The sequence below is a fragment of the Chionomys nivalis genome, chromosome 14 (assembly GCF_950005125.1).
Source record: "Chionomys nivalis chromosome 14, mChiNiv1.1, whole genome shotgun sequence".
Taxonomy (NCBI): domain Eukaryota; kingdom Metazoa; phylum Chordata; class Mammalia; order Rodentia; family Cricetidae; genus Chionomys; species Chionomys nivalis.
Window position 1 is genome coordinate 68240029 of NC_080099.1, and position 21518 is coordinate 68261546.

The 21518-nt window shown below is 41.0% G+C and overlaps 1 protein-coding gene across 1 annotated transcript in view; it reads left to right on the top strand.

The window, feature by feature from the left end:
* The window catches only part of Osbpl1a (oxysterol binding protein like 1A), a 191436-nt gene that overhangs the window by 40770 nt on the left and 129148 nt on the right, over nt 1-21518 (top strand). The window contains exons 6-12 of the mRNA XM_057789364.1: nt 1623-1708; nt 2983-3127; nt 6002-6063; nt 6162-6206; nt 7751-7824; nt 7930-7993; nt 13543-13641. Coding sequence (XP_057645347.1) covers nt 1623-1708; nt 2983-3127; nt 6002-6063; nt 6162-6206; nt 7751-7824; nt 7930-7993; nt 13543-13641 — 575 coding nt within the window. The remainder of the gene's footprint in view (nt 1-1622; nt 1709-2982; nt 3128-6001; nt 6064-6161; nt 6207-7750; nt 7825-7929; nt 7994-13542; nt 13642-21518) is intronic.

Below are 21518 nucleotides of genomic sequence, written 5' to 3' on the forward strand. Positions count from 1 at the left end.
CACATATTCCAAAATCTTTAAAAAAAAAACTATGAAATTTTAAACTTTGAAAGTTTAAACACTTTTTTAATCCCAAGAATTATGGATAAGGAATACTCAGTCTTTTATAATATAATACACATTTCATATACAAATTTTATCAGTCGTCCATATGATATCTATCCAGTCTGGATCTAATCCATAATTTCATGATGTATTTGTCGTGTCTCTCCAGTGCCTTGTTGTCTGTCTGTCTGTCTGTCTGTCTAGCTATTGTTTTTTAAGACAGGTTTTTTTTTTTGTTTTTTTTTGTTTTTTTTTTTTGCGTGGCCTTGGCTGTCCTGGAGCTCACTCTGTAAACCAGGCTGACCTCAAATTAGCAGAGATCCACCTGTCTCTGCCTCCCTAGTGCTGGGATTAAAGGCCTGCACCACCACTGCTCGCCTTCTGCTTTGTAATTTATAAAGTAACACCTATCTTAGTGGTTACAAAGGAGTGCTTGACACCTAGTATTATAGTATTTGCTACATAGAAATACAACTCATGCTTTTTTGTAGAAGTATGTAAGTAATTTGAATTCTTATAAAATAAACAGGTACTTATTTGATTTGTACATCTTACTACCAATTGCTATTTCTTCTTACTACTTTTCCTTCATAAGATTTGTAGAAGTTACAAACCCCATTCATCTTCTTTCCCAGATAGATATAGTAGTATATAGTAGTATTTTGATCATCAAAAGTTCATAATTGTTTGCTAAGTGTTATAAATGAGTAAATCCATAATGTCCTTTGAATTGAAATTATAATTTCACCTAAAATTAAAGAAAATGGAACTCACTGGAAATGAAAAGCAGAAGAACTCCCAAATCTAACTGCATTTGAATTTCAGTTCAAAACACTTGTATTTTCAACACTGTGATCAACTTATTCTTTATGCACCTTTGTTAAGTAATTTTATTTATGGATTTGTGTGTGTATCTTTGTACATGAATTCCATGTGTGTATGTTATATACCTGCAGAAGCCAGAAGAGGGTGTCAGATCCCCTGGAGCTCGAGTTATAGGTGGTTGTAAGCTGCCTAAGTGGGTGCTGGGAACCTGTGGTCAGACTTCCCTTTGGGCTGCCATCTCACTCCCAAATAAAGACATGAAGACTTCTTACTAATGATGAGAGCTCAGTGTAGCTTAGGCTTGTTCCTAACTAGTTCTTGTAACTTAAATTAACCCATTTCTATTCATCTACGTCCTGCCATGTGGCTCGTGACTGTTAACCTCTCCTATTAATCTGTGTCCTGCCACATGACTTGTGACTGCCACCATCTCCTCCTGCCCGTTCTGCTTCTTCACAGTCACACTGGTGACCCTTTTACTCCTCAATTACCTCCTCTTCCTTTCTTTCCCTGGAAATCCCACCTATACCGCCTGCTTGTTATTGGCTGTTCAAGTTTTATTACACCAGTCACAGCAGTACACCTTCCCCACAGTGTACAAATATTCCATAGCAGGAACCCAGCTCAGGTCCTCTGCAAGAGCAGCCTCTTAACTGCCCCTCTTTATAATATGATGAATTTTTCTTTATCTTTGTAAAGAACTTTTCAATAGGATCGCACTAACTGTAGAGTAAAACCTTTTTTCCCTGCAGCTGTGGAAAAGACTCAACGAAGGAAGCTCGAAGAACTGCTTTTAGAAGCCGCAAGAGAAGGGAGGACAGTGGAAGTATCAGCTCTGGTAACAAGAAGCATTATTTTTATATGTTAGGGGTTTTCCTTAAATGTTACATTCAAAATTCAGTCACTGTGGGAGGAAACTTCCTACCGTCACAGGAGAGGGTGACGCACATATACTCGCCTGGCAGCTAAGCCAGGGAATAGTTTAGGAGCTTTACCTGCTGATGGATCTCTGAATTTTTGATTTATTTCCTCTTCCCCAATCAAAAACCTGATGTTTAAGAACCCAGTTTCTCATAGCAAATAGCTAAGGTAAAGAAAAATCTTTTTCAGATTAAGCCCATTTAAATTTGAAAAAAAAAATATAGGTGCTCTCAAGTTTTCTCATTTTGATGAGCAGTAAATTCTGAAAGCACATTGTCCTTCAAGAAGAGCAACTTACCTGGAAGGGACAGTGTTGAATTAGTACTCAAACTGACCAAGCTGACAGCTTCACTGTTCTTCTGAGACCTACTTTCCCGTTTTTACTTCCTGCATGTTCTCATTAGATAAGGAGACTCTAAATTTGTTCTGAATTCAAGACTAAAGCATTGCCATTTGCTTTAAAGTTATTTCAGTCCCCTCAAAAACACTTCTTCGGTTTCTAAGTATAGTGCCTGCAGCATTTTCAGGGTTTTGTGAAACGGAGACTATATAGAGCTTGCTAGCGCAGTGAGGTGGGAACCTTGACATTTCTGCTTCTAGCATCTCTGGATTGGACTCACCCTGGGGATTGTTGGTGGGTGCCTGGTTTATAGTTTTGCTGTCACAAGACGGCAAGCATGTTAGTGAAACCTTTTTTGTTGTTGTTTTTGTGTTTTTTTGAGACACAGTTTCTCTGTGTAGTCCTGACTGTCCTGGAACTTGATCTGTAGACCATACTGGCCTCAGAAATCTCAGAAATATGTTAACCTCCGCCTCTGTGTGCTGGGATTAAAGGTATGCAGCACCACTGTGAAATCTTAATGTGAGGGTAGGTGGCTGGCGCTGCTGTCATATATGGTGCCAGGATACAGACCTCAGATCTCCTGGCTCCTGAGGACAAGCACGGCAGCCTGAGGAGTTGGCCAAAGGGGCAGAGTCTAATTGCGTGAGAGCTCTGCTGTCCTGTGGGCTCTGCTGCCCCGTGGGCTCTGCTGTCCCATGGGCTCTGCTGTCCCGTGGCTCAGCTGTCCCGTGGGCTCTGCTGTCCTGTGGGCTCTGCTGTCCCGTGGGCTCCGCCTGTGGGCTCTGCTGTCCTGCAGGCTCTGCTTGAGCCTTTCTTTGGTATATAATCACATTGTGTTTCTTTGTTAGCTCAGCAGGCCCAGTCCTCCCAATGTGAACTGCGTGGATCAGTTAGGAAACACCCCCCTGCACTGTGCTGCTTACCGGGCCCATAAACAGTGTGCCTTAAAGCTCCTGAGAAGTGGAGCTGACCCCAACCTGAAGAACAAAAATGGTGAGCATGCTGGTGAAAGTCAACCTTGGTCATTTTGACTCTATAAAATGAAATCAGTACTATTTAAAATGATTTTGTTGGGATCCAGCCTTTGATAAATTAAATAATCTCATTTTAAAACATGAACATTCACAAATGTAAAAGAGTGACATTTTCTTCTCCTTTAAGATTTAGCTAATAATGCACTCCCTACTCCAAATGAGACCAGTATTGACCAAGGTAATCTTTCCAACAGAGAAATGATAGGTACAATTAATTGATGTTCCATAAGGTTACCACCAATACTGAATTAGAGAATTTTGAACCATTGTTTTAGGAGAACCAGGGTTAGATTATCCTGGCATTTTCATCCAGGGATCAGTATATGGTCTTGTTTTATGAGTGTCACTGTGTAAGATCACCTTATGTAATATGTGTTGCCAATCCACTAACACTTAGGTCATGGCCAACAGTGCCTCAGCCTGAGCACAGCATCTCTAACTCAGGTCTCCCCTTTAAGGCACAGCACAGTCTTGTACTTAGGAACCCAGCCCAGCATTTCAGCATGGTTGGGGGCCATTTTATATGAGAAAGTCGCAAGCAAAACAGTCTAAAACATGACAGTAGATGACTGTAATAGGGACACGCGGCACCGCCTGGCCTGAAAGGAGAAAATCAAGTCTTGCCCTGTTCCACTTCAGCCGCAGAACAAGCTGCGAAAGCTAGTGTATCACCGTTTTGGAGATACCTGTGAATATCCAAAAAGTTGCCTCGAATAATTGACTTTGGGGTTTGTACATCCTTTTTAACAGCATGCGGATTGGAAGCTGCTGATGGAATAGCCTTGTTTTAAATGCTTTTTATGCATTTGTGCTTTTCTTCTGGTCATTCAGTGCTGACCATGGTCCTGCTGTGCTGAGCAGTTGCATAGGACATGGGAAGGTTTTTAGGGTCCTAGCTAAAGTACTGTTGGGACTAAACGGAAATTTCCTTCTATGCAAGTTAACTTGAGGAGATATGACATTTTTATTGAATGTTCCCATAGTGAACAAAGATGTTTTATTTTATTTTGTTTTGATAATACTCTCACACATGTACATGCACACATGCAGGCACGCACACATTCCTTGTGAAATCGCTGGTTATAAGTTCATGTAGGTAGGGAGCCTCCTCCATTAGTTCTAAGTCTGCTTTATTGAATTCTTCTTGTGTGCTTGGCCCTGTCGACACTGAGTCCAGAGATGAGGCTCTGAGATTTCATCTAGTTGGCAGCAGCTCAGAATTTATTTTTGGCATCAGGGCAGAATTCTGTGAAAGAAATCATATTATCGTGTCTCCCTCTGTGGGAAGGATAGTTTCTCAAAAGTGCCCTGCAGATCGGATGAAAATAACAAAATTGGCAGACCGTTATCTTTCTAGGTGCTGTGTAGAAACACTGAACTGATGACTGATTTCTCAGTGAACATTTGGAAAGGGTTTATCTCCTCCCTGATGAAGAGGACGCCAGCAGCCACAGCTGAGTCAGCAGTTCTTTAAGTCACACCCATGCTTGTCCTCTCATCCCTTCCCACCCCTGGTTACCCTGGGGCCATTCCAGAGAGCTGTCCCACCATTCCCTTGGTAAATATTTGATGTTAATAAAAGAGAAGGACTCCTTAAACAACCTCAGCCCATTGGAAATGATTTATTATGTATAGTGTGTAGAATTGTATGGCATGCAAATTTCTATGTTGGTAGAGCGGTTAAAACCTAAATAAACAATAATAGATCAATCAGTTAATATTGTAATCTCTGAAAATCAAGAAATAACTGAAGTTTACACTTTTAAACATTTAAATTAAAGAATTTAAATATCAGTCAAATCATATTATTCCTAGTCTTGAGACCCTCCAGAATCTATGCATCGTGTAGAAAACACAGTTTACTTATCGTGGGTTTGTGGACATCTGACTTGCCATTTCTCTAGTCTTCTGTCTTGTTCCTCCCTCAGGGCTGTCGCATTAGCTGTTACCTGTGTCTTTATAAGATCCTTTTCAGTCTAACCATCCCTGTCTCAGGTTATCCAGGATCAGTCCCTCACCTTCTACCTGAAGTGGTGCTATTGTCTGTCAAATCTGTCATTAATTAAATTAGCATACCATGGTGTATTACCTGTTATGTCTCTTTTATTATAAATTTATTGCCATCCTCTATGTTGTTCATTGCTAAATCACCAATCTTAAAATGGCGATTGGCACATAACAGAATTTTATGAAAAGAAATAAATATAATAATATGATCAATACATACCAGGTGTTTGGTGTTTTTAAAAGAATTAAACAGCTAACCAGAAGGTAACAAGTAAATATAAAGCTTAAACCAATCGACTATGAGACAGTTGGTCTGTATTGTTTTAAACTGATAAGCTTGTGGCAATTTGTTATTCAGTCAGAAAACTAAAAATAGTAATTTAAGGTCAGAAAACCTGACTGGCACAGAACCAGTACATAATATTCTGAGGAGAATTAAATTTTCTGATCTAAAAGGAGGCCTTAAAGAACCAAGAGGGTGGGCTGGAGAGATGGCTCAGTGGTTAAGAGCATTGCCTGCTCTTCCAAAGGTCCTGAGTTCAATTTCCGGCAACCGCATGGTGGCTCACAACCATCTGTAATGAGGTCTGGTGCCCTCTTCTGGCCTGCAGACATACACACAGACAGAATATTGTATACATAATAAATAAATATTTAAAAAAAAAAAGAACCAAGAAGAACCAAGAGGGTGACTTCTGCAAGTGAGTTTGGTTTTGTCGGTGGTGAGGAGTTTTTGAAAGCATGAAGGAATATTGTATGGTAGAGTTATATGAATTTTTTTGTGTAGTTGCCATAGTGACTTTTTCCCCTTGTGAATTTTACACAGATCAGAAACCTCTTGACCTTGCCCATGGTGCTGAAATGAAGCATATTCTTGTTGGTAATAAGGTGCGTATTGGTCAATTCGTTCTGTGAGTTTTCGGGGGGAAATTGAAGGAATGCTTACGTTCTGTCGATGTGTCTTTAATGAGATGTGTTTCCAGCAGGTCCCCTACAGAGCGCTGCGGCGATATGAAGGTCCTCTCTGGAAGGTAGCGTTGGCCGGCTTAAAGTAGGAAGCTCAAAAGATTCTTACTGTCTTTTCAGTGATTTCAGACATACAGCATGTCTCTGACTGACAATGGTCTGTGTCTTAATTAGGGTTTCTATTGCTGTGAAGAGACACCATGACCACGGCAACTCTTACAAAGAGAACATTTAATTAAGTGGGGGCTCACTTACAGTTCAGAGGTTCAGTCAGTTATCATCATGGCAGGGAGCATGGCGGCTCACAGGCAGAGGTGGTGCTGGAGCTGAGACTGCTTCATCTTGCAGGCAGCAGGAAAACAACTGAGAGTCATGCTGCACGGTATCCTAAGTATAGGAAGCTTCAAGACCCGCCCCCACTGTGACACACTTCCTCTAAAAGGTCACATCTCCTAATAGTGCCTCTCCCTATGAGATTATGGGACTGTAAGATTATGGGGCCAATTACATTCCTAGTACCGTAGTCTGATTTATGAGGTTTTGACTTTTTAGTGCCATTAAAAGGATATGCATTGATAGCAAGTATACTATGATTTGTAATTCTGATCTTTTCTTGGCCTGGTAGTGTGCTATGACATTCTTGTGCTGCTGGTCAGGGGTGGTGAGCTGCATTTCACAGTCAGCCATGTGGCCTTGAAGGCAGCAACCGAGACTGCACAGTACTTTGTTGCCTTGATACTTTGCATAGTGTGCTGTATGTTTTTACCACGCTGCAGTGGTGTACAGCCTGCATGTGCAGGCTCAGAAAGCTCTCCACGATGAGCCACACCCTTTTAGTTATAGTATTTTCAAGACACGATTGGCATACCCAGTCATAAGTTGAGGAGGCTCTCTATAGATGATCGAGACCTGGGATCTGATATTGGAAGCCACTTTTATACTCTTGCATTTCAAGAGGCTTCCTTTTATTGCATCACCACTTTATTTAGGCTGGTTGTCTGTACTTTAAAGTAAGTTGAGCAGAGAGTAGCAGAGGAAAATATTTTTTCTCATTAAGTCGTAATTGCAATATTGTTTTTTGTTATAAACATCAGATTATGGAGTATTTCACAGAAAATTAGTTCCAGAATTGTCCTAGGAAGGACATTTCTTGGTTGTAAACATTTCTGTGTTTTAGAATTTAGTTGTTTTTTTAGAGTCAACCCTGGTAGCCCTTAGTATTATGTTTAGATCTGTAAGCAGTCCCTGTATATGAAATTTTTGTATTTGTAATTATATAAAATGAATTTAGGTTAATTCTTTTCTGTAGACAATCATTCACAACTTTGAGGGAATTGTGCTCAAAGCCCAGAACTGCCGCTTTCTGTAAATAGCTCTGAACAGACCTGCTAGAGCTGTGTACAGTGGCCTTACCGGTGTGGCGTCTTTTTGTGCCCTGTGGTGTACTCTGTAGTGAGGGGCTCTCGTCATTGCTCAGTTTCATTCTGCTCATCGTGAAGTCCTCCTGCCTAGCTGACAGGCTGTGTCTATTTGAGCTTAATTCTTTTCGTTACTTACGTATTTGAATCCAGATGCATCAGCATGGAAAATCTTTATCATTTTCCTGTAGAGTTCAAGATTTTTTGGCTGGAAGTTATTCTGGGTAGTGTTAGAACATGGAGTTCTTTCCTGGTATAGGAAACAGTAAGTATTCTTGTGCTTAATAAATTTCAAAATATAAATTTTCAAATACTAAAAATTTTCATTTAGCTCTTTTTCTTTGTCTTAATTTAATTTTTGTTTCTGAAGGTCTGACGCAGTCCGTAATACTTACCGCCAGGGATGCAAGCACCTGACTCAGGCAGTGTGCACGGTAAGAGGAGACTGCTTAGCGCAGACTATAATCATTGCAGAGCCCTGGAGATTCATGGGTGTATGTGTGTTTTTACACTTAAAAATAAGCAAAGTTAAAGAATCTCTGTTTGTGTGCGTGCACCCCCCCCCATCATCCTGTTTATTTCCACTGTAGCGTTAGAAACAGGAGATCTTTAAGCATCTAGACAGAGTGGTAAAATTAGCAATACACGTGTGTCTTTTTCATGGGAAAATCTGCACGATGGAAGCATCTCTGAGGCTGCAATAAAGCTGAAAGCCCGTGCTGAAGTCAGGACTCAAGTTCTTTGTACGCTCGCAGTTGTTTTATCTTACTCTCCAGGAGCCTGAGCTGTCTCTGTCTACTGATGCACAGGCATCCTTCAGTCCAGTAGTGTAGCAGAGCAGAGCAGCTCGTCTGCCCTCAGGTGCACATCCCTTGCCTCTCCCATGCCAGTGCTCTTGGGATCAGCAGCACTCCCCTTTGGAAGGCTTCAGGCTGAGTTCAGAATACCCTGTGACTGAGTCGGGCCCACTCACAGGCCCTCTCGTCTTGTCCGCTCCAAACCAGTGGGCCTGTGAAATTTCAGGACACTACTGACCTTGCCCTTTGCTCTTCTGTTGGTGCCATCCTGCTGGTTCTCTTCTGTTCCCACTCTTGATTCTTCTACTCTGTACTCAGCTGTTTACCCTGTTGGGATCTTTTTATTATTTCATTTTTCACAAAACAGACTTGTTAGTTTCTCCCCTTTCATTTTTAACACTTCTGTCATTGACTTCTGTGGAGTTGGTTAGGTTCTGTTGTGTTTGCCTCTGCCAGTTCTCTAACTTCTAATTTCTTATGCAATGGTTTGCTTCCAGCTTCATCTGTGAGCCATATCAGCACAAGCTAAAGAGACTCATTGAATACTCACACTATAAATAAATCAAGCTGTGTTCAGTTTCTAGTGTCTTAGGATAGACACCTAGGTTGATCGAGATCTCTTATATAGATATTCTTACCCTTAACCGACCTTTAAAAATTATAATAAAATTTCTATAATATAGAACTTAACATTAACTATTTTAAATTCTGTGGTTCAGTGGCATTATGAATACTGCACTGTTCTGCTATTTTGAGTAGCACCTGGCTCTAGGAGTTTTTCATGTTCCCACATGGATGCTCTATTGCATACAGACTTCTACACCTTCAGCTATTGCTGTCCATTGCTGTACTTCTGTTTCGAAGGACTTGACATTCCAGGTAACATGTATAAGGGAATCATGTTTGTCCTTTTGTGATAGGCTTTTTTCACTTAACATAGTGTGACACGTTGATAGAATTTCCTTCTTTTACCTTTAATCCCAGCACTCAGGAGGCAGAGGCAGGTGGATCTCCTTGAGTTCAAGGCCAGCCTAGTCTGCAAAGTGAGTTTCAGGACAGCTAGAGTTATTCCACAGAGAAGTCCTATCTCAGAAAACAAAACAAACAAAAAATTGTAGTTGTAGAAACAGCATACCTTATAAATTCCTGTTTTAACTGTTGTCAGTGCATGGTTCAGTAGTTTTAACTGTACTCAGTTTGCTATGAAACAGACTTCTAGAACTTTTTCTCCCATGGCTAGACTATGCTTATTGTGTATTCCCCATTTTCTGTCTCTGCAGACGCTGTTAAGCACCATCCTGCTTGCTATTTGGATCTTAACTGTTCTGTGTGCTTTATGGCGGAGAATCATGCATGTTTGTGTCTTGGTGGTTAGCCCATTCCACTTAGCATAACCCCTCAAGATTCGTCTGTGTGGTGGCATAGACAGTTTTCTTTTCAGGAATCATTCTCCTTTGTACTCATATATTAAATTTTATTTATTCATTATTCATCTGTCAGTGGACAGTGATGTAATAAACATGGGTAGAAATTACTTTGAGAATATATTCCTAAAATTAGACCTGCTAGTTTACGTGGTGGTTGTAGGTTTGGTATCTGGAGGAGCCCTCTCTACCAGAATAGCTTGGCCCTTTATTTTCCTACCAGTAATGCTGGAGGGTTTCATATCTCACCAAAGCTGCCTACTGTTGTCTTGGTTAGTGGCCACTGTGGTGGGTGTACTGTGGTATCTCATTACAGTTAGGATTTGCCTTTCTCCATCCTGGTGCTGTTTGGCATCATTTAGATGCATTTTGAACAACTGTGAACAATTTTTGGAGAAATATCTGCTTAAGTCCTTTGCCTGGTGTTCAGTTCAGTTGTTTCTTTTTGATGTTTTGTCCTAAGTGTTCTTTCTGAATGGATATCCGTACACATAATGATGTGGTCTTTTTTCCGCTCTGAAAGATCTTTTCATTTGAGTGATCATGTCCTCTGATGTACAGAGGATTTAGATTTTGACAGTCTCATTTACCTGTTTACCTTGGTCACTTCTACAGCAATACTATGTCTGGGATAGCATTTCAGGCACACGTCATACAGTTTCTATCCCTTACATTTCCTTTTATCAATTTCATAGTTCAACTTTTGACACTATGAGCTGATCTACTTGATTTTTGGCATGCTATACAGTACAGTTCAGCTTCACTCTTCTGCTGTGGATGTCCAGTTGTGCTCCCCCGCCCCCAGCATGCTTTTTAAAATCATTGACTATACATGAGGTCTGTCTTACCGCGTTGTCCCATACACCCGCATATCATTACAGTTTTCCTCACTGTGGCTTTGCACTATGTTTTAAACTGAGGAAGCTTGGGGCCTCAAACTTCTTCATTACTTACAGGATTGTTTTGTCTGTTCGTAGATTGTTGAAAATCCATGCAGATTTTATGGAATTCCCAGCCATTATTTTTTCATTGTCGCTATGGGAACGTCTTTTCTGACCGTCGGTAGTGCTGTACTAAGGGCTTGCTGACTTCCAGCAGCCTCAGGACACCTTTCAGCATTGTGAGTGCTACCCAAAGGGAGGCTGCTTCATGCAGCTCAGGCTCATGTGTAGGGAGGGTAGGTGACTTGGAACTCCTGATCTTTCAGTCTCCACCGTTCAAGTGCTAGGGTTATAGGCATGCACCCCCATGTGAGGCATAAATGTAAAATTAAAACAAACAAACAAAAAAAATCAACCTTTAATTTCTTGGATTTAATCTGGTTTCTCATAGTTTGTTGGGATTTTGTTGAGTACTGGGATTGAACCTAGGACCTTGTGCGTGCTCCCGTAGTTTCTTCAGGTTGAACTTAAAGTAGTGAGATGGAACTTCTGTACTAACAGTTTTAAATCACATTTTGGTATTTGTAGCCGTTTTTGTTCACCCCACTAGCTTTGGTAGTTTTTTTCATTATCACTTAAGAGATTTTCTAATTTCTGTTGTGATGATTATCATTTAAAAGATTTTGTAATTTCTTTTGTGATTTCTGCTTAAAGTCAGTAAATAATTCTAAAAATTAGAAGTGTGATGTTTAACCCCCAAATAATCGAGCTTTTTGGTTATCTTGTTCCTGATCAATAATTGCATTAATTTGGAATATACACTGTATGATTTCCATTTTATCAGATATACTGACTTTGTTCAATAGCTCTACTTATGGACTATAATAGCGGTCCATTTGTATTAACACTGTAATGATAGACGGCTCTGCTGTTAAAAGCTGTTGTTAGCCGGGCGGTGGTGGCGCACGCCTTTAATCCCAGCACTTGGGAGGCAGAGGCAGTCGGATCTCTGTGAGTTCGAGACCAACCTGGTCTTCAAGAGCTAGTTCCAGGACAGGCTCCAAAACCACAGAGAAACCCTGTCTCGAAAAACCAAAAAAAAAAAAAAAAAAGCTGTTGTTGCTTTTGCAGAGAATATTGGTTATTTCCTAGCACCTGTGTAATGGTTCACACCCATCTGTAACTTTAATGTCAGGGGATCCTGCACCCTCCTCTGACCTCTGCAGATACTGTACCAGTATGGTTCATAGATATCAAAACATACATAAAATTAATACACATTAAATAAAATGAATCTTTAAAAGATAAAATATTTATTTCACTACTCTTAAGTAAAATATTATAACTATAAATTGTGTCATGTGATATTCACATTGTTTATTTTCTCTGGTTTATCAATGGCTGAAGTATTAAGATGTCATCTGTGTGTGGAATTTTATATCTGTAACTGTTTCTGATTGCAGACTTGTTGATGATGTTTTCCTAATTGACATTTTGTTTTGTAATTGATTTTGTTTGATGTTAATATGACCAGCCTGGCCTTTTTGTTACCCATTTATTTTGAACGATCTGTCTCTTGTGGGTGGGTTATACTTTAGTTCTTTTTCCGTTCCAGCAGTTTTTGACTATTTTGGTTTGTTGAGACAGGGTTTCTTTGTGTAGCCCTGGCTGTCCTAGAACTCACTCTGTAGAGCAGGCTGGCCTTGAACTATCTGAGATTCACCTACCTCTGCCTCCCAAGTGCTGGGATTAAAGGCGTGCACCACCACCTGTCTGGCCAACCTTTGAAGTTTAATTAATCATTTTGAGTGTGTTTGCTTATTTGTCTTCTTATTAGGTCCCTTCCAACGATATCCTTAGTATAATGAATTTTAATGTTCTGGAGAGTGGATTCTGTTATGTGTCTTTATTGAATCATTTTCTTGGTTTACTCTGAAGTGTAAACCAGAGTCTCGGTTCAGACTAATCTAGTCTGGTGATTTGTTTTGAATCTGTTCTGTGCGTGTGTTCATGGTTGGTTAGTGATGTGAACAGAGGGTTAGCTAGGTCTCCAGACTGTTTCTTCAGAGATCGCCCTGCTCTCTTGGGTGGTTTTGGCTGTCCGGTTTTGCCTTCTTAGTTCTCAAAGACAGCTGACTGCCTCCACTGTTCCCTTGCAGTGCTCCTCTCCCTGTGTGGGCTGCAGGGGAAACACCTTGGGTGATGGGCATGAGGTCCATAGATTCTGACTGGGGCTTCCAAGAGTGTCCTTTCTCTTGTCTGTGGATGGTTGTTGCCATTCCAGTTTCTCCTATGGCTGGTTTTGTTCTGGGTGGGGTGAGCAGCGGAGGTCTACAGAATTGTTTCATAGTTATTTTCTACTGGCATTCCTGTAGTAGAGCCTCGGGACAGAAGTCCCTCCTTTATATTTAAATACCCTCTGTTTCTAATTTTTTTAATAAAAATAATTATTTCTAGTTCTTTTTACCTCCTTTACCACTTCTTCATCAACCTTACCTACCAATTATTCCTGTATACTCAGCTCAAACATTTTCTAGAAAGAAAGAAAAATCATTCAAGAATGGTATGAAGAAATTGGAGCTTTGTTATGTAGAAGGTTGTACAGCTCAGGTACATCCTAATTTATACTTACTGGGAAATAAACCTAATGCAGCAGACCCATTGAACCATGGGTACTTTCCTGGAGTGACTAAGGTGATGGCCAGATTAGCATGGATAAGTTGCAGTGCCGAGTCTTCTGGGTGATCCTCCTCTTTGATTTTTATCAGCTTTTGAGAGTGTTCATAGTACTTACATTGTGTTAATATGTTGACTTTTGTGATGGATAATTTCAGAGACTGTTTTTTAGTGAGTGAATGTTTTTTGACTTCTTTGTATCCAGGTGAAACCCACAGATAGCTGCCTTTTCTCCATCAGATGCTTCGATGACTCGGTTCATGGCTTTAGGGTTCCTAAGAACAGCCTTCAGCAGTCACGAGAGGTAAGCTTCTCATGCGTCAACTCCTTTAGCTTTCCCAGAACTCAAGCATATTTCCTTAGTATTAACATCAAAGATCTTGTTGATTATACTCATAAAAATATATTTATTGGAAATGTGAGGCCAGTGAGATCTCAGTGGGTAGAGACACTGGCCACCAAAGCGATGATGTACATTTCCTCTCAGGACCCATGTGCTGGCACACATAGACTTGGGAATAAGTATAGCTAAAACTCTTAAAATAATTTAGATTTACTTGTGTTGTAATAGGAGCGGCGGGGCTGCGTCCCCGGCACCCAGCCGCCCGCATGGCTAGCTTATGCCCCGAAATAATTACACGGAAACTGTATTCTTTTAATCACTGCCTGGCCCATTAGTTCCAGCCTCTTATTGACTAGCTCTTACATATTGATCTAACCCATTTCTAATATTCTGTGTAGTACCATGAGCTGGCTTACCAGGAAAGATCTTAACCTGCGTCTGTGTCTGGTGGGCGAATCATGGCGACTCCTGACTCGGCTTCTTTCTCCCAGCATTCTGTTCTGTTTACTCCGCCTATCTAATTTTCTGTCCTATCAGGGCCAAGCAGTTTTCTTTATTAATTGAAAGTAATTCCTCCATCATACTTGTTTATTTGTGTGTGTGTGTATTGTATGTATGTTTGTGCATGAGTACAGCTGTGTGTGTAGAGGTCACAGGACAACTTTTGGGAATCGATTCTTACCTTCTACCTTGATGAACAGGTCATTTGTTTCTCTGCTGCTCTGTGTACTCTAGGCTAATTGATCTGCAGGCTTCTGCGTGACTCTTCTGTACCTCTTCGCATTCCACTGGAGTGCTGGGGTTTCAGATAGGAGCCGCCACATCCACCTGGGCTCCAGGAGTCACACTCCAGTCACCCGACTTGTGTTGTGAGCACATGTATCCAGGGAGCCATCTCACCAGTCCCCACTTTTTAAATAGAGTTTTTGATGTATTTATTGTTGTATTCTCACTTTGTTTGCATCTGCACGATCATGTGTATGCTAGTGCCTATATAGGACAGAGGAAGACTGGGGTGTTGTTCCCCAGGAACTGGCCACCACCTTTTGGAAAGAGGATTTCTTACTGACCTGGAAACTTGGTTCTTGCCCAGTAGGTCAGAGAAGCCAGGGATCCCTGGGAATCACCTGTCTTATGCCTCTCTAGCCTTTTGCAAACGTTTTAAATATTGAATTTAGGTCTTTTTACTGGTGAGTTACTGTGCTAGCTCCCTAGCCCCGACGATGATACTTTTTATTGGGAATAATCCTATGAAGTTTTTAAAATTTGGTACAGGAGTTTTAGTTGTTAACAAGTAAAACAAGTAGATATTTTCTGCTTTTAATTGTTTGTTTTGGCTCATACTGACTTTGAGGGGAAAAGATTAAATGATTGTTTAAAAGCATAGCCCTTAAACTATAAGAAAACTATAGCATGAAAAAATTGACCGAGAATGTGCAGTTTGTATGTCAGAATCCAGTTGTTGGGAGGCTAATTGCAGTATAGTCTAAGCCCACTTCACCTCCCTGACTTCCTCCCACATTTTCCTCACCTCCCTACCCACCCAACTTTATATACTTCTCTCTCTCATACTCTCTCATGTCTAGGCTGTTTCCATTGGAGAAGACTAATTTTTCCTTTGTGAGTTGTTATCTATTGGAGATAGCAATCTTACAGTGTTTTTGCTTTCTCTTCTGTAGTTTCCCTGAGTTCTGAGGGGAGGAAGTTGATGGAGAAATCTCATTTAGGGCTGAGTGTTCCAAGGTCTCTGGCTCTCTGCACTTTGATCTCTTGTGAGTCTTTTTGTTCCCATTTACTGCAGGAAGAAACTTCTCTGACAATGGCTGAGCAAGGCACTGCTCTATAAGTATAGCAGAATGTTGTTAGTCATTTTATTGCTACATCCCTTTAGCAGAATTTCTCCTATTTAATTTCGAGTTGTGGGCATCCAAGTAGTGTTGGGTATGGGTTTCATCTCATAGGGTGGGCCTAAATCAATCAGATCGTTGGATGGTTATGTCCACTATGGCTCCAGTGTATCTTGCAGGCAGGCCACCCTTGTAGATTGAAGGACTTTTAGGTGGGTGTGCAGTGTGCCTTCCAGTACCATGAACATCAGTCAATAGAGGTGAAGGCTGTAGGTACGCACCAGCTCAGTTTCTCCATGAGGTGTCTACATGTTGTCTTCAGCAGTAAGGCCTTACCATCAGTTTGTGAAGAGCATCCCATAGTCTTGCAATAGCCTGGATGGTCTGGGTTGTCCATCTGGCCCCTTAGGCAAGAAACTTGATTAGATGTAAACCATTCCCAGAATTGGAGGTTTCATTTGTTGATGAGAGATTCTAGTTGGGGCTTTGTCTCTCTTGTTATTTGGTGATTCCATTTAGATTTTTTTCATATACGTGCATATTTTAAGGAGTCCTACTGTTAGGTTTTCATACAGCCCTCAAATGGCCCTTATATTTAGCTATTTCTTCCTGTATTCCCTCCTTCCCTCCTATTTGATCATCTTGTTCTACACCTACCTCCATCCATTAACTGTCTATTCAATTTATCCTTCCTAGGAAGATCCACCCCACCAAGTCCATTACCCTATACTTAACCTCTGTGGTTCTGTGGATTGTAGCCTGCTCGTTGAATGAGACTTAATAGTTAGCATCCCCACATAAGTGAATACACACCATAGTTGTTGTTTGTACCTCACTCAGGATAGTTCCAACTATTTACCTGCCAATTTCACAATTTCATTTTTTTAACAGCTGAAAAATATTCCATTGTTTAAATGTACCACATTTTCTTTATCCATTCTTCTGTTGACAGAAATCTAGGTTGTTTCCAGTTTCTGGCTGTTATAGCAGCAATAAACATGGATAAGCAAGTATCTAGAATGATATTGCTGAACCTTACGGTAGATATAGTCCTAGCTTCCTGAGAAACTACAGCAACAATGGACGGGTGTTCCTCTTATTGTAGAGTACACAGTTTAAAGTATATTTTTATGATTCTCTGAATTTCCTTTGTGTCTGTAGTAATGTCCCCCTGTACTGACTGGCTCTGCATGTCAACTTGACAGATTGGTACTAGTGTAGTGGGGTGTTGCTGTGGCAGTCTTGATGATGCTCCAAGGAGGACTGTGGAGGACTTTGGAACTTTGGGCTGGAAGAGTCATTGAGTGTTGAGAGCTCTATGGGATGTTCTGCGGGAACTTGGAAGAAGAGAATGTTGAGAGCAGTGCAGAGGATGGAAACCTGGCTTGTGAAGTTTCAGAGGCAAGTTTAAAGACTGTCAGGGTCATTTGTTATTTTGAATTAAGATTCTTTGGTTCTGATAGCTGAAACTGAAAAATCAGCTCTGATTAACAAGCTTCAGTACTAGTTGTCTGAAGCTGAGAAATTAGTGGTGAAGAAGAGACTGTCATCACTGAGGTGACATCTGGGAAGTGTTTCCTGAGAGCACGAACAAGCTGTGTTTGCTGTGGAGGGTGCAGCTGGAGAAGTGACCCAGACCCTTGGAAGAGTTCAGATCATGAGTGGACCCCGGCCATTGGGTGGTTGGAATTTGGTTTTGCTTTGATTTTATTGTGGCTGTGCCCTGATTTTTCCTTCTTGAAGTAAAGTATTTAACTGGAGCCCACAGTTGAGAGATTTGAATTTTAAAACTTTGGATTTTAAGATGCTAGCTATTTTAAAGGGACTGAAATTTTTAATGTGTTTGAATTTGTAAAGACTGTGGAACTTTTAAAATTATGTTTTTATTGTGGTTTAATAGTGATGTGTTTGTATGTCAGGTTGACGTGGGGTCAGTTGTATTGACTGGTTTTGTGTGTCAACTTGACACAAGCTAGAGTCATCAGAGAGGAAGGAGCCTCAGTTGAGAAAATGCTTCCATGAGATCCAGCTGTAAGGCATTTTCTCAATTAGTGATCAATGGAGGAAGGCCCAGTCCATGGTAAGTGGTGGCCATCCTGGGACTGGTGGTCCTGGATTCTGTAAGAAAGCAGGCTAAGCAAGCCAGGGGAAGCAAGCCAGTAAGCAGCTCTCCTCCGCTGCCTTTATACTAGCTCCTGCCTCCAGGTTCCTGCCCTGCATGAGCTCCTGTCCTGACTTCCTCTGATGATGAAGTGTAAGCCAAATAAATGAACCCTTTGTTCACATTTTGCTTTTTGGTTATGGTGTTTTATTACAGCAATAGAAACCCTACTTAAGACATACCCTTTTTATTAATTTGGATCTTCTATCTGTGTCTTTTGGTTCATTTGACTAAGAGTTTGGCAGTCTTATTAATTTTCTCTAAGTACCAACTTTTAATTTCATTGATTCTTTATATTTTTGTTGTTGTTCTATGTCAGTGATTTTAGCCATAAGTTTGATTATTTCTTGCAATCTACTCTTTTTGGGTGTTATTTCTTCTTGTTCTAGAGCTTTTAATTGTGTTGATATGCTACTGATATGAGATCTCTTTCATTATTTGATATTGTCTCCTAGTGCTATGAACTTGCCCTTTGGAGCTCATCTTCATTGTGTTCCGTAGGTTTGGGTGTGTTGTGCTTTTGTTTGTACTCAATTCTGAAAGCTTTTTACTTTTCTTCTTTTTTCTGTGTCAACCCATTTTTAATTCAGTAGTGAGTTCTTTAGTTTCCATGAGTTTGTAAGCTTTCTGTTGTTTCTATTTTTTGTTGATACCCAGCTTTAATCCATGATGATCAGATAGAATACAGAGTATTGTATCAATTTCCTTGCATCTGTTGAGACTTTTTTTTGTAATTTACTTTTTTAATGTAATTTTAGCCTTAGTAGTGTTTCTTTTATGAACCCGAGTGTCTTGTGTTCAGTGTATAATTGTTTAAGATTGTAATATACTCTTGGTTAATTTTGCATTTAATGTGTGTGCATTGTGCTTTCCTATTTTCTTGATTACCTTTGTTTTGAAGTCTATTTTGTGAGATTAAGATGGCTTTATCCGCTTGCTTCTTGGGTTCATTTGTTTGGAATGCCTTTTCCATCTTTTTACCCTGAGGTGAAAAGTCCCGTGATGGTAAAGGACTTTTCTTTGATATGGCAGAAAGATGGATCCCATTTTCTAATCTAATCTGTTAGTCTGTATCTTTCTGATTGGGGAATTGAGATTATTTGTACTGAGTGTTAGTATCAGCTGTGTTGATTGATTGCTATTATTTGTAGTGATGTGACTCCCCCCACCATTTGATTTGCTAGTCTTGGATTATTTATTCACTGTATGTTCAGTTTTCCTTCTAGTGTGTTCTATAGAGCCGGATTGGTAGATAGAAGTTTCTTAAATTTGGTTTTATTGTGGAATATTTTTATTTATTTTTGATTATGATTGTTAGTCTTGATGGATATAGTAGTCTAAGCTGGCATCTGTGGTGTCTCAGACTTTGAAGAACATCGTTCCAGGCACTTCTGGCTTTTAGAGGCCCCATTGAAATATCAGGTATTATTCTAATGGGGTTGCCTTTACATGTGACTTGGTCTGTTTCCTTTGTATCCTTTAATATCTTTTCTGTGTTCTTACACATCTAGTGTTTTGATTATATTGTAAGGAATTCTTTTCTGGTCCTATTTATTTGGTGTTTTGTATGCTTTTTGTAACTTCATATGTTCTTTTTTTTTTTTAACTTTGTTGAGTCTTTGTGGATTTTACATCATGCATCCCACTTACCTCCCATCTCCTTGTGTCCACCCTCTGCCCTTGCTATTTCCCGCCCACAACAAAATTAAAAGAAAACCAAAAATCAAAACAAAACAAAACAAAACAACAAGCAAACAAATGAATCTTGTGGAAGCTATGGTGTGGCCCGGTGTCCATTGCTATGAGTCGTTGGTCTGACCCCAGGCCTCTGGCTTCTGCAGCACTATTGATAATGGGCTCTCACTGGTCTCCTCTTGGATATCCTGTTGTCTTGTGTTGTGGAGACCCTGCTGTTTTGGATCTGTAGTTTCTTCCCTTCGCATGCTCCAGCAGTTCGTAGATGAAGTGAATTTGGGATTGCTGGGCTGGTCAGCCCTTCAGCTTTCCTTCATTCTCACTACCAGGTGAGCCCTTCAGCACTGCCTTGGCCAGCTCACCTAATGCAGCCTGCAGCAAGGAGCAGGGCCTGTTCTCCGCTCTCAGGTCCTCGGATCTGACTGTCCACATTCATCACCAGGGCCAGTTCTACTGTTTGGTCCAGGTGAAGTGCAGGATCCTTTCTCCTAATTGCTGTAGGTGGGGGAATACAGGGGGCAGAGAGCTCTTGCTCTCACACCCTCGGTGATGGTTCTCCTGGGATCCTGACAACAGAGTCAGCTCTCGTGTGCTGCTCAGACAGGGTGCAGAAGCCACTCTTCTGTGTGCCACAACTATTGAGGGGGCACGGCTAGTTCTCCTACTCCTGTGACCCCAGGAGCCAGCTCTCTTGCCTGCAGGTAGCAAGGAGTGGAGGGGGAAGGGCATCTTTCCCTCACCTATGCCACCACATGTCAAGTGGGTCGGGGGGAGGGTCAGGGTCAGCTCGCCGCCCATCTCAAGCCCTCAGGGCCAATTAGAAACATTTTCTTCTGTGTTTTGTTGAAAGTATTTTCTGTGTCTTTGACCTGTTCTTCCTTTGTTTTTATCACTTTTTGTGGTGTCCCAGATTTCCTGGTTGCTTTGTGCCTGGAGTTTTTAGATTTACTGTTCTCTTTGACGGAGGTGATTTCTTCTGCCTTGTCTTCAACACCTGGAACCCTCTCTTCCTGTCCCATCTCTTGTGCTCTGTTGGTGAGGTTTAACTCTGAGGTTCTTTTTTTTTTATTTCCAGTTTTATTTCAGTTTGGGTTTTCTTTAGTGATTCCATTTCTTTAGAAAATTCTACACTCTTGTCTTGAATTGCTTTCACTATTTCATTCAACTGTTTGTTTTCATAGTCTTCATTAAGAGATTTATTCACACCCCCTTTAACTGTAAGCATACGTAATTGCGTTTGAAGTCCGTGTCTTGTGCTTTAGTTCATTGTATTATTCAAGGCCTTCTGCAACAGGTTCACTGGCTTCTAGTGCAGACACATTGTCTCAGCTGTGGATGCTTGCGTTTTTATGCTGGGATCTAGGCATCTGGAGTTAGGATGTTTGAGTTGTTTTCTGTGTCATTATCTGTTCTTTTTGTCTCTTTGGTTGCTGCTGTCATGTCTGGATCCTGGGCAAGTGTTGTGGCTATGGTGACCCTGGCAGAGAGTGTTGTGTAGGTCAGCAGGTGACAACAAAGGAGTGGGAATGACTAGAAGGGAAGTCTGAGAGTGGCTGTGGGAAAGGCCTACAGCAGAGCTTCTCACCCTTCCTAATGCTGCGACCCTTTAATACAGTCCCTCATGTTGTGCTGACCTCCAACCATAAAATTATTTCGTTGCTACTTCATAAGTGTAGTTTGCTACATGAAATGTCTGACATGTAGGATTCCCTTGTGTAAGGGTAGTTCAGTTTTCCAAGGGATCAAGACCCCAGGTTGAGAACCGCTGAACTAGAGGGACAGGGTCTATACCAAGAGATGAAGTCCTATAGCAATCAAGGTGCGTGGGGGGTGGGGTAGGGTGGGGTGTGGTTTCTATAAGCAAGCTGCTACAGGACTAAGAGTAAGTTTGAAGACATTACAATGGGGAACAGGAAGGATAGCAAAAATCACGTATCTGAGTCCCAGCCCCGAGTGGACACTGGACATTCTTGGTCAAGAGTGTTTCTAGGATGGGCATTTAATACGAAGGAACGGAAGTGGGCTACAAGAGAAGACCGACTGGGATGAGAAAGAGCTACCGTGGGTCTTGGCTAAGCCTGCTTTGAGCTACACTGTCATGCAGTCAAATTGGGCTTCACTTTGCCAGGATTCAT